General features: G+C 34.4%; 1 protein-coding gene and 2 long non-coding RNA genes across 3 annotated transcripts; 1 reads left to right on the top strand and 2 right to left on the bottom strand.

Moving 5' to 3' along the window:
• The first annotated feature begins 4,779 nt into the window (after positions 1-4,779).
• On the top strand, positions 4,780-6,437 carry LOC147293148 (phenolic glucoside malonyltransferase 1-like). Its single transcript, XM_086232028.1, has one exon. The coding sequence runs from the start codon at positions 4,822-4,824 to the stop codon at positions 6,268-6,270; it is 1,449 nt and encodes a 482-aa protein (XP_086088154.1). The 5' UTR covers positions 4,780-4,821; the 3' UTR covers positions 6,271-6,437.
• A 478-nt stretch (positions 6,438-6,915) lies between these two features.
• LOC147293147 (uncharacterized) lies at positions 6,916-7,647 on the bottom strand. The gene is made up of 2 exons (XR_015120822.1): positions 7,454-7,647; positions 6,916-7,331 (listed from the first exon to the last, which is right to left on the bottom strand). It is a non-coding gene; the product is annotated as an uncharacterized LOC147293147 (long non-coding RNA).
• Positions 7,648-8,098: 451 nt separating this feature from the next.
• Positions 8,099-8,515, bottom strand: LOC147293146 (uncharacterized). The gene is made up of 3 exons (XR_015120181.1): positions 8,444-8,515; positions 8,296-8,323; positions 8,099-8,185 (listed from the first exon to the last, which is right to left on the bottom strand). It is a non-coding gene; the product is annotated as an uncharacterized LOC147293146 (long non-coding RNA).
• Between the last annotated feature and the right edge of the window lie 5,197 nt (positions 8,516-13,712).

Here is a 13,712-nt window from a genome sequence, read left to right as displayed (position 1 = left end):
TTCAGCATCAGATTATAAATAATACATCTATATAGACGTAGAGATCGAAATGCGAAAGAAACTTGAACATATATTCAACTCAAAATCAATTGCCAATTGGGTGAGCAAGTCCAATCATTCACAAATCTCAATATACTTTGTTTCTCAGTCAAATTCCAAACTATATAATCTGGTCAAGATCATCAAGTCGATGCGTACAATCAATTTGTTTAATTATCACTATTTGCAAAGAAGGCAATTTGTATCCTTCATATGTGAAACCAAATGAATTAAGCTAAACTGGAATGCCTGGTAAATTAGCTAAGATATATATATATATATATATATATATATACTTTGAAAAGATATTTTGAAAAGATATATATACTTTTTTTAAGTAAAACAAGAATTACGAAAAAGGCCCTCAAAATTTGTGAGAAGGGATAGGGAGCGACATGAGATTTGGGGACAGGAGATCTCTATCCTCAAATAGGACATTGGGCTAGTGGAAGTGGTGGCCTAGTATTGGTTGGCTATGGTTAGGTAGATTTATCCACAAATAGATAGTTTTGGTTTTGTTGGTAGTTTTGGTTGTTCTTCCTTAATTGAAACCTTCCTCCATTGCAAGATCTTTGTCCTTAATTGGTTGTGAGAGTTTCCTTTTCCCTGCTTATCCCAACATTAGCTAATTGATCTCTCTCCTATTTGAGACGTTGAATATATTGCTCAATCCAATTGTTGTCTTTTTTAATTGTTTGCAAATTAGTCTTCAATTACATTATGTTGGATCTGTTCATTACCAATAAATTCTCCTTTATTATCAACCACACCTGCCAAACTAATGTAGAACTTATGGCGAGGCGTTCTATGCCTTGAACTTGATTACAATTATACAAAGGATTTAAATATCATGAATTATCTTTTTAAATATTTAAAATAATAATATGGGCAATTTTAAAATAAAAAATTATATATACATGACATAAAAGGACTTGATTACAATACAAAAGATTTAACTATGAATTTTAAAGAGTGCTGCTATTTGCACACCTCATTTCCTCTCTTTGCACACCCTTTCCACTTAATTTGTAAATTTACAGATTTGCCCCAATGTGAAAAGACACTAAAGGACAATTCATATTACACACCCCATCGTTCTTCTCTGTTCTTTGCTCCATCTCCAAGAAGACCCTGCGCCGAGCCCTCTCTCTCTCTCTCTCTCTCTCTCTCTCTCTCTCTGTGCAGCTGGTTCGGCAAACAGCCACCGAACATCCAAGAAACGTTTGGCAGGTACTCGCCAAATCTTTATATAATATTTGACAGATAGCTGTTGAACAATCCTACTCTATTCAGCGGATGACTACCGAACGAAACTAACAGTTTTGGTAGACCAGTGCCGAATGGCCTACGAAACTCACAACTAATTGTTGCTGCTCCGATTGACCCTAACAAAAGCTCCCCGGCCGAGGCACATGACCGTAACCATTGATGACCGGGATTCCGATCCTTAAGTCTTTTCTGATGAAGAGGGAAAATTGAGAGACAAAGAAAAAATGAAGGAAAAAAAAAATCTAAGAGGGGGAGGATCTTGAGTGATGGGGTATGCTTTTTTTTTTTTTTTTTTTTTTTTTTTTTTCTGAGTTGATGGGGTGTGTTGGGTGATGTGGTGTGTTTTGGTGAGATGAGGGTATTTTCGTAATGAGAGAGATATTTTGGTAAGAAGAGTGTGAGGGGTGTAGTGAGAAAAGGGTGTGCAAAGAGAGAAAATGGGTTGTTCAAATAGCAGCATTCATTTTAAAACACTGTCGACTTTAGTCTAAAAACTGTTAACTTGAGGGAGTAAGTGGAAGTTTCCCACTTTGGTTAGTTCATTTCACACCAAATAATTTCTTCATTTTTTGGTTGACAAATGTGATGATGTCAGCGTGTGTATAGGGACAATGCCACAGTGGGCATGTGCAACCGTGCAAGGATAATGGGCAGGGCAGTATTCCCACTAAGGGGTTTAGGCAAAAATTTAACTAAAAAAAGCAGTTATGAATTAATTACAATAATGATTAGAGGCTATAAATTAATTAACTATAATAAAAATAGGGGTTGATAAATAGTAACTATAATGAGTAGGGGTGGATTCGGTCCAGTTACCGAGCCAAAAAGCCCAAACCGAAGACCAGACCGGACCCTCTAGGTTGGCCCTTTTGTCTACTGAGACCGAGACCGGATTGCCTGTAAATCGGCACTCGGGCAGACCGGCATTTCAGCTTGGCTCAGCTCGGAATAGGCCTTGACCGGTGGTGGGTTGAGCAAGAAGGTGGCGAGACAGAGAGGCAATTAAAAGAAGCAAAATTAAACCACAAAGATCAAACATTTCCCAAACAACAGAATTTCACATTCAGCCCAAACAACAAAATTTCCCAAAAATTTCCCAGCATGACATCGTCCATGGCCAAACCGATCATTGAAGACCGCATTTCTGTGGGTTTTGTGTTGGGTGGGATGGGGAATGGATTTGGGTTTGAGTATCTGCAAATGGGTTGAGACTTGAGAGAGTGTTTGGAGATTGGGGAAGTAGAGGGGTTGCAGAGGAGAGGAGAGAGAGAGAGAGAGAGAGAGAGAGAGAGAGAGAGAGAGAGAGAGAGAGAGAGAGAGAGAGAGAGAGAGAACAGTGCGCGGCGCAAAATGTGAAAAAGAAGAAGACAATAGTAGGTTAAAGTGTTAAAACACTTACTGACTTATACATTATATGTGAATTGTATATTAATTTTATTTTCTAACATATGTATAAATAAATATATTGGAAGAACAAATTTATAAAAATTTTGTAGTCTGGTGGATAAGGCACCAGCCTTTCCCTTATGGTCTTGAGGTCGAACCATCACTAGGTCAAATTTCTTTTTGTTACTTTTATTTTTAGTTTGTAGAGTTTTAGGCTTTTAAGCAATTTAGAGTATTAAAATTTTAATTAAACAAATTAAAAGTTAAAACACATATAAACTAGTTTAATTGAAAACCTAATACTAGTTTAAACTATTTTGTATATGATATATCGGTATAGGATATAATAAGCCTTATAAGGTATAGGATTTAAAATTTTTAAAATACACAATAGGGTTTAAGGTTTAGGGTATGAAATATAAGGAATATGATATAGGGTTTAGTATTTAGTTTATAGTTATATAGTATAAATTGTTTAGGATATGATATAATATTAGAATTTAGGGTATTTTTAATTAGTTTTTATATAGAAATGTATTATATAAATTAAAAACATATAAACTATTAATTATAGGGTTTAGGGTTTATAAATTTATATATTTTTTTATATAAATTATAGAAATTTATATAAATGTATTATAGAAAGGTATTTTAGGGTATAGAAATGTATTAAAATGTAATATTTAAATTAAATGTTATATATATTCGGTTCGGTTCGGTAAACCGACGGTTCTAAGATCTGAGAACCGGAATCTGAACCGAACATACCGGTTCGGTTGGCAAACCGATATCTTGATACGGTTCCTCTCCGATACAGTTATTCTCGACATCGGTTGGAGCGGTTTCGGGTGCGGTCTTAGTTTTTCGATTAAACAAACTCAACCCTAATAATGAGTGGTTGTCATCAATGTCATCAACACCTCAGTTTCCTTTGTTGTTTTCTTTTACTGGCTTAATTATCCATTACAGCCGGTTATTTTGGGAAATTTCAGCCCTTAGATCAAATAGAAAATTAGAATTAAATAACTAATTTCAAAAGTTTTTAAGTAAAGCAGTAAGACACTAATTTTTTTTTAGTTTGGGTTAGGTTACAAATCGGTTTGCTATACAGTTGTGACTCTCGAACAGTCACAGTTGTGACTGTTTCAAATTCATAAAAATTTAAAATTTATAAGGGCTTAATGCTTTTTATTTAGGTTTTGAGGATGAAATTCTATAACTCAGAGACTAAACATTAAAATTTAAGCCTTACAAATATTGAAAAAAAAAAAAACAAATCAATAAAAAATTTATGACTGTTAGACAGTCACAGCTCGGTATAATCATATTTTTTAAAGTTGGTACCTAAAGTAAAATTTAGTATCTAAAGTGAAATGACATAAACGTTTTAGTAGTTCAAATAAAAAAATATTGCAATTTGTTATCTAAAATCAGCGGACCTTAGATCAAATTATCAACCCTTGGATCAGATTATTCATCTAATGGCTCAAGTCTACAAATCATGATATATCGATACACTGAAAAATTATTGGGTGTATCTGATACACCGTCATATGGTATAATCAATCTAACGTGTAAGGATATTACTGGATAATATATTTATATTAGTAGAATATACTATTAATAACATCCACACATATTGTGACACGTTGAATTAGTTATACTACGTGACAGTGTATCAATTACACCGAATAATTTCTCGCACAAAATTTTACCTTACTATGATGCATGTGAACTTCCACCGAGGGAACATGAGTTTAAAAAGTAATATATTTAATATATATATATATATATTTTTTTTGCAACTGAAATAGAACCTTCATTAATTAGGCTCGCTCTTATACATACGTACATGACTACGTGGGATGGTTCTAGGTTGACCCAAAAAAAAAAAAAAAAAAAACAAGAGATGGTTCTAGCCTTCTAGCGATCCCTTGCATGTATGCCAGCCGTCTGTTCAGCAGAATTGTTGGCAGATACTTCTTCTTTTGGTATGCGTGTGAGTGTAATGCGTCACTGCGTACGTGCGCATAGTTATCTATATATAATTATATATGTATAAAGGGAGAAGGGGGAAGGTACGCATTCCATATATTAAGCTTAATTGTTTTCATCTCCAAGACTCCAATGGCAGAGCCAAACTCAGTGAAAATAGTGGAGGTTTGCAGGGTGGCTCCACAGGCAGTGTCACTGGACTCACCCACACCAGATGATCACTCCCTCCCTCTCACCTTCTTTGACCTACTCTGGCTCAGATTTGAACCCGTTCAACGAATTTTCTTTTACGAATTATCGTCTTCCATTAACACCCAACTCAGCTTCCTCGACTCCATACTTCCCAAACTGAAAACCTCCCTCTCCATAACCCTCCAACACTTCCTACCTCTGGCAGGAAACCTCAGCTGGCCCCAAAACTCCCACAAACCCATTCTCAAGTATGCCAAAGGCGACACCGTTTCACTCACAATAGCCGAGTCTAGTGCCGACTTCTCCTCCCTCTCAAGAAATGACTTTGTTGAAGCCAAACAATACCATCCTCTTGTGCCCCAATTGGCTATATCCCCTGAAAAAGCCGCAGTCTTGGCTTTGCAAATCACCCTCTTTCCTAATCGTGGCTTTTCCATTGGAACAGCCATACACCATGCTGCCCTGGACGGTAAAACTTCAACCATGTTCGTTAAATCTTGGGCTCACATATGCAAACAACATGCATTATCATCATCATCTTCGTCTTCAAATTCTTTGCTACCGGATCAGCTAAAACCATTTTATGACAGAAGGGTCCTCCAGGACCCAAATGGGCTCACAGAAATCTACTCGGACCAGTACCAAAATATGGGTGGACCCAACAACCGAAGCCTCATCACCGACCACCTGGATACACCTCCAGTAGTAGTACCCGACTTTATTCGAGGCACCTTCGAGTTCACTCAAGCAAACATACAAACCCTAAGGCGGTCTGTGATGACTGCACTGGCAAAGAAAAAACATGAGGCCGACCCTTCACGTGTTCATTTGTCAACGTTTTCTCTTGCATGTGCCTACTCATGGGTTTGCTTGGTCAAGGCACAAGAAATCAAACCTGGCGGCAAAACAGTTGTCATTTTCGCGGTGGACTCACGCTCTCGCTTGGACCCTCCTATACCTTCAACCTATTTTGGGAACTGCTTATTGGGTCGTAAAGCAGTCGCAGAAACCCAAGGGTTGTTGGGAGAAGATGGCTTGGTTGTGGCCCTGAATGCCATTACTGAAGCTATAAAGAGTTTGGAGGATGGGCTTTTAAAAGGGGCAGAGTTTTGGTTTTCAAAATTCCTCGACTTCAGCCAGATGGATAGAGTGTTTTCCATTGCTGGTTCACATCGGTTTGAGATTTATGATACTGATTTTGGATGGGGCAGGCCGAGGAGGACTGAGGTGGTTTCCATAGATAAGACAGGAGCCATCTCTCTTTCAGATAGCCGGAATGGTGGTGGAAGTGTTGACATTGGGGTGGTTTTGAAAAAACATGAAATGCAGGTTTTTGCTTCTCTATTTGCTAAAGGTCTTCAATTTGACGAAGACTTTTCTACTGTTTGAATTTAACATTTTGTACATTAATAATGGTACACGTGATTATGTCATCACATGTGTATTATAATTATATCTTATTTTCTTTTATATATAATAGTCAAGGCATCAAATAATAATCTTGGGAGCAAGTAGCTCTCTTTTTATTATAATCGTATAACTTATTTTCTTTTATACTGGTCAAAGCATCAAATAATAATCTTGGGAGCAGGTAGCTGTACGTCTTTTAAACCCAAGATGTATGTTTTTTTCTTTTTTTTTTTTTTTTTTTTTTGACCAATTCTTTTTCTTTATCTTTAATATCACTTAAGACTTAAGGGAGAGAGTTACGTACGGTGTTTGAACTTTGAGGGACTAATTTAATTAAGGTATGTACGTGGGAAGAATTTAATGTTCTGGATGCCAAATAAAATAACAGCATTTATGTATGTCATCTGCATAATTAAACTTTTGTAACGTGTCCCTGGCCAAAAAAAAAAAAAAAAAAACTTTTGTAACGTGAGTGGCCAAAAATAAAAAACTTTTGTAATGTGGTGGTGCTTTGCTTATTCATATTGAAGCTTATTTTCTTTCATTTTATATGTAGGCTTAATCATAGCAATGAAATTTACCACGATTCTCATTGTTAGTTCACGAATGTACCACGATTCTATCTTTGTCAAATTACAAACTATATATTCTTGTCAAGATCATCAGGCCAATGTGTACAATCAATTTGTTTATATGTCAATATTGCAAAGCAAGCAATTTGTATCCTTCGTATGTGAAACCCATCAGCATGAAGCCAAAGGAAGCTAAAGTGGAATGCCTGGTAAATAGCTAATCTGACCATCACTCAACCCCGCATGAATGCAAAGGCCGCAACCCTTCTAGAGAAAAATTGATATCTACGCCCTTCCAAGAATAGCTAGCAGATCGAGGTGGGTACAAGAGCATGTTGATTTCTCTCAGGAAAGGCACCCCCTCGAATTCTTTTCCACATTGATCGGCTACGTCAACCCATGCTTCATCAAATGGTTGAAGAGCATTGTCTTGTTGGCCAACCATATATGGATCAAGAGAAAACCTGCCTGTTGTTCAGTCATTAAAAAAGACAAAAAAAAAAAAAAAAAAAAAAAGCTATTAGGTTATCTTCAAGAATTGGAGTAACAATTGAGTCAAGAATGAAATTCTTACGGTTATAGAGGCTTACTTCTCTTGGAATGAACTTATGGGCCATGGGAGGAAAAACCTATGTTCTGCAGCAACTGTTCAACATTTCTTCACCTATGTATGAAGATCGTAGCGAGAAAGAGATCAAATAAGATCTACTCGTAAGAAATCAAATTAAACATAACTCACATAAACAACTTAGGAGAACTCGTTTGGTATACAATTGGAGATATATATATATGTATAACTCGAATCAATGGTACAAGCAATAAAATCGAAATTAAAATTTTTTTTTTCTTCTGGTCAAAAAATTAAAATTAATTGTATATCTATAATTAAAACATGAAACATAATTCAAAGATCTAGATCTGAACATGATATTTAGATCAATTTCATCACAACATTGTCTCTGATTCAACTAATTAACTTAATTTTATACCTTAAGCAAAACCATTATTAATGAAATTTAAAAAAAAGTATCAAAAGATTATAAGTACCTACTAATCTCAAGATTCATCCAAAAAAGATTTGCAACGAAATTAAAAAAATTTAGCAACAGAAAAGAATGAGGAATTTATTCTGGTTGCTCATATATTTGTTAACATAATCACAGTCGATCTGCATCACCATAAAATTTTTATTTTTATTTTTACAAGAAAAGAATTATACCTTTGAAAGTAGTGCTCAGGTGAGTTCTTCCCACATGGTGATTCTGTTGCGCAGTCGACCCCCAAGGCCCATCCAATCTGTTCCTATAAAATAGCATTTCCGTCTGCAACACACATACACATATAGATCATGAATCATGAAAATATATGATAAAAGTAAAAATTATAAGAAACATCAAGCCAAGAAAAACCGAAGGAAGAGAGAGAGACCAACCCAAGGATACGGAACAGATTGTTGATGGCTATTGAGGCCCACAGGGTAGAATCCATGAGAAGAGTGAAATTAGTTCAATATTAGATTCAGATAACCAGAAAAACAAATAAACATGAGGAAAATGATTGAAGGTTGTTGATGTATATACCTGATCTGGTATATCATTGCTCCAATACATAATTTCATTAGAATCATTGGGCTACTAGCATCATCATCTTCCTCCTCATCTCCACCTTCAGCCGCCTCACAAAGGTTGAACATCTTTTCTGCGGAGACAAACCCTATAATAAGTTCATTTTTATAGCTGTAGGGGGAGGGTTCTAGAAGGGTGGTTTTAGGTCTTCTTTTAGGATCTGTTTGGCAAGTGCGTTGTCACTTGTCTCGTTACCAGTCTTTTTTTTTTTTTTGGATTTGGCCAGTCCTGCTAAGTGGTAGGTGGCTTAGTATGAATAATAATATTAAATAGAGATTTTACTTTTCTCTTTTTGATCAATATGAGATAGGGAATTTAGACTTACAACAATATACATCAAAACTGAAATTTGTTGTATTTCCAGGTAGCATTGATATTATGTTAATTAAATTTAATATGGGTAGTGATTTTAACACTTCTGTTTTATACACTTGCACTCCTCTTCATTACTTTTCTTCATTATTTATTCAATTATCAATACATAAAAACAATTAAATGAATGCAAACAAACAAAATTGGAGTGAGAAAATCGTCACTCTTTAATATATACAAGCATGATACTACTTTGGACATTTTTGTAGATAATAAGATGGATGAATATCTTGTTGCTGCCTAATATTGTCGGTGTCAACAACAATATATTTATCTTCTTGCCCTCTAAATATATATTTTTGTCTATTCAATAAAGTTCAGTCATTGGGCTTTCTCTTGAAAAAACCAAGTTTGAAAGTGGTCATGGTGAGCGGAGATAGTTTGCAACTATAATGACAAAGAAAATTAATGAAATAGCTACAACAAAAATCACCACCTACACTCACAAAAGAAAAAAAATATATGGTGGCAGATTGAGGAGTAGGCAAACTTTGCACTCCTTCATCCCCAAAAAATATTGTGGCATTCAACTTTTACGTTTTGCAGTTGAGAAGCCATCTAATCGTATATATTTTCTCCCAATAGCTATAGTATTATATGGTTTCTTAAATTTATCATCTTCTTCAATCATCCTATATATATAATTCCTCTTTTGGAACTTCTTTATATGTACTTTTCCTTGTTGAGTTGAGCCATTGCCTTGTTATTTGAGGATATATTGCTGCTAAATTTCCAACTTGATAATGTTGATGTCAAAAACTAGATGTTTTTGGGTCAACGTAAAGAGATGAGTTGGATGTTTTTAGTCTCCTATGATGTAGTCTATTGTTTCCTTTCTGGTAAAAGCCACCTAAAGAAACAACCAAACACAGTCACTGGAAATGATACTCAGATAGAACCAGCCTACTAATCTCCAATGGCAAAGTCGATTCGTTGATTCTAGCAATATTTTGACAAGGGTTTTGTGCATGAAATTTCTCAGTCCTTTTCCCTGGGCACTTCGTCCCTTATTTCTAGGCTCCAATCAGGTTCTATGATACGTTACCTACATGGAGATGTAAGGTGGAGATGGATCCACGTCTTCAACTATGAATAGTGACGAGTGCACCTACCTATGATGGAAATATTAAAGGCTTAATTATCGATTTACCACAAAAAACTGTAACTCATTCCCACTTTACCACTTGAAAGTTTTTTTGTCCCAGATAATTACCACTTGTAACTTACATCCGTGTCTCATTTTACCTTATTCCGTCAACAATTCGGTTAAAAATGATGACATGGCCGTTAATGCTGACGTGGCGCGCTGGATATGCGCCATGTGTCACATCTTTTCTTGTATTTTCTGATTTTTTTTATTTTTCTATTTTTATAAACTTTGAAAATTAATTAAAAATAGCTCCGAACTTAGAAAAATACACGCAAAATTCGTACTGACTTGTCTTGACTAGTACTAATTTACTATGGGGTCAAAATGCTAATTTTCCCACTAAAAATTTTCAGAAAATTTGGAAAGTCCAAATTTATTTCTAGAAAATTAAAATACTCTAGACTCTTTGGAAATTCATAGGATAATCTCCCGAACTCCAAAAAATATGAGATCTGCACCGTTAATTTTCTAAAAACTAACAATACCTTTCTCGTGAACACTTGCTACCCAAAAGACCTCTCGGTCTTAGAGGAAAATAAATTTCCCTATAAAATAAATTCTAGAATTTCCGTAAAGTCTCGAAATAATTCTCTAAAACAGGCTTTTGGTAATTTCCAAAATATTTTTGAGAATTTTTTCAAGAGTTTACGAAAAATTCTAGAATTTATTTAATTGAGGAAAATTTATTTTAATTTTTTAGAAATAAATTTGGATTTTCTAATTTTTTGAAAATTTTTAGAGGGAAAATTGGTTATTTAACCTTATATTAAATTAGTGCTAGTCAAGACAAGTCCGTAGGAATTTTCCGTGTATTTTTTTGAGTTCGGAGCTATTTTTAATTAATTTTCAAAGTTTATAAAAATATAAGAATAAAAAAATCTGAAAATAATAGAAAAGATGTGACACGTGGCGCACATCTAGCGCGCCACGTCAGCATTAACGGCCAGGTTATTATTTTTAACGAAATTATTGATGGAACAAAGTAAAATGAGACACACATGTAAGTTACAGATGGTAATCTGGAACAAAAAAACTTTCAGGTGGTAAAGTGGAAATGAGTTACAGTTTTGGGTGATAAATCGATAATTAAGCCAACATTAAATGCAAGATGCTACATGCTTTAGGTCAAGCCTTAACCCAAAGCATGCACCAAACATTAATGGGATGCCTTGGTAGATAGGGGAAAGTCTCATCTTGCCCAAGAATCTTAGGTTCATGAAAAAGTACTCCCAAAATAGTCTAATACCGTGGGATAATATCTAATCATGCTTAAGTGTGGTATTCCTTGGCACGTTTCCCCCGAAGGCTTCAGGTTTCGACCGGAGGTGATGATCGGAGAAAGTACGTTTTGTGATCGATCCTGCGAACGCGGGCAATGGTGATCAGACCTGGAAGTCCTTAAGATCCAGCGTCAATTACCAATAGACCCCAAGTGAGTGCGATTGAATATGACCCATATATGAACACTTGGGATAAAAACATCGTGACGAGTCCTCGGCTTGGGGTGAAGTGGCGAGCCTAACTCCGAGGCTCTTGAGATCTACAACACTCTGACCAGTCTAGATAGCATTGGTTTTGTTGGTAGTTTTGGTTGTTCTTCCTTAATTAAAACTTTCCTCCATTGCAAGATCTTTGTCCTTGGTTATGAGACTTTCCTTTTCCCTTATCCTAATATTAGCTAATTGATCTCTCGCCTCTTTGAGATGTTGAATATATTGCTAAATTAACTCAATCGTTGCCTTTCTTAATTGTTTTCAAATTAGTACGTCTTCAATTACATTATGTTGGATCTGCTCATTACCAAGAAATTCTCCTTTACTATCAACCATATTTGCCACGATGATGAAGAACATATGGCGGGACGTTCTTTATATGCAACAACTTGAACTTTGAAAGCCCAAGTAAATGCATATTCTAGTTTTTTGATCGGGTCCTAATTAATGTCCCTTTCAGAAGATCTGCATATCAATTCGAAAGAAAATGATGAGATGAGTCAAACTCACTGCTTAGCTATGACATATGAGATTTTTAGGCCAAATTCCATATATCCTTTACTAGCTTAAAATAACATTTTAAATTTTTAGGAAATTCCTAAAAAAAATTTATTTTCCTAGTAAAGTTAGGGTTTTGTGGTAGTATTTAAAGAAACTTTAGACTTGTTTAAGAGTATAATTCAATATTTTCCATATCAAAAAATTCTGAGATTTCTCTAAATTTCTTTATGGATACCAATTATCTTAACTAGATTTAACACTTGTTTTCCCTTCTACGTGTTACGTTGCGTCACACAAGCATGTGTGTTTGACAAATTGAAAGAGAAGATTGCCAAATAGAGGTGTTTATCAAGTTAATTAGGGATTTATCATACAATTTTCAAGACTTATACCGACCATTACAAGTCTCTCCAAGACTTATACCTAAACCCAAAACTTACTACGGCCCCGTTTGAGATTGTTGTGGAGGACCCAAAAACTGTTGTGGATGACAATTCTCAATCACCCACAGCAGTTTTGGTGTTTAATAAAAAAATAAAAAAATATTTTGCTCCACAATTCTCAACTCCCCACAGCAAAAATAAAAAGCAGATTTGTAAGTGCTTTTGAAAGCTACAGTGAATCATAGCAACAATTAAAATTTTATTTTACCCATACCCTCATTAATTTTTGAAAATCACATCTTAAATTAAAAAAAAATAGGTCAATTGTTAATTATATTTAATATTGTGAAAATTAATTATGATATTTTATTTGTACGATTAAAATTATAATATACCCAAAAAAAAATAATAGGCATACTTATTTAATAATGTTGCTCTTCGAAAAATTAATGCTAATACAAATTTGTAGCCAAAAATTTCAAAAACATGTAAAAAAACATTTTATTTTTACCAAACAAATAAGTGAAAACACTTTTAGCATCATATCAATTTTAGTCATTATAAATAGCCACAGCAGTTTTACATTACAATTTACCAAACACCTTCATACTGCCTTTTGTACTCACAACACTTTTGAAAATATAATTTACCAAACACTCAACTACTTTACTTCACAGTTGTTTTTTCTCACAACAATCTCAAACTAAGCCTACATCTAATGAACTACCAATCCTATGTATAATAGAAGTTAACTAATTACAAACACACACCAACACTGATGATGTAATCCAACATTAAGTTAATAAAAGTTTCGATCCTTTTACCTCCCAAAAAAAAACACAAAGGTGTGGCCGGCCTACAAGAGGGAATGGGTTGTTGAGATATTTTTATTATTTTTCTTATTTATCCACAACAAAAAAATAGATTAAAGTCCCAACTTCCTGCTTATGATTCTCTCATTAAATAAATATCTAATATTTATTTCTTTGAGTAAATATCTAATATTTGTTATTTGGACTTTAAATAAATAACTTATATTTATTCTTAAGGTCAGAAATAAAATACCTTGTCCACATAATTAATGTGGCCCATTTAATTATAAACCCAACCTTGTCCATGCATATTTGTTCTTTATTTTTCATGCAACGTTGATTGATCTTATTTTAAGTATTAATGCAATTTTCGTTTCCTTTTCTTTCAATCTAAATGTCTGCTATATTCACAGTTGCTTTTAATCTTGAAGTTAGCTTAGTCGGTGAAAGTCACATTGAATATCATTATACATTTTTTGTTCATAATTTTTTTTATTGGACAATTACATCACT

This window comes from Dryas octopetala, chromosome 2 (genome assembly GCF_963921425.1).
Source record: "Dryas octopetala chromosome 2, drDryOcto1.1, whole genome shotgun sequence".
NCBI classification, from domain to species: Eukaryota; Viridiplantae; Streptophyta; class Magnoliopsida; order Rosales; family Rosaceae; genus Dryas; species Dryas octopetala.
This window is presented reverse-complemented; position numbering and strand designations above follow the sequence as displayed.

Coding starts and splice junctions, on each gene's coding strand:
- LOC147293148 (XM_086232028.1), top strand. CDS start 4,822: ATGGCAGAGCCAAACTCAGTGAAAATAGTGGAGGTTTGCAGGGTGGCT.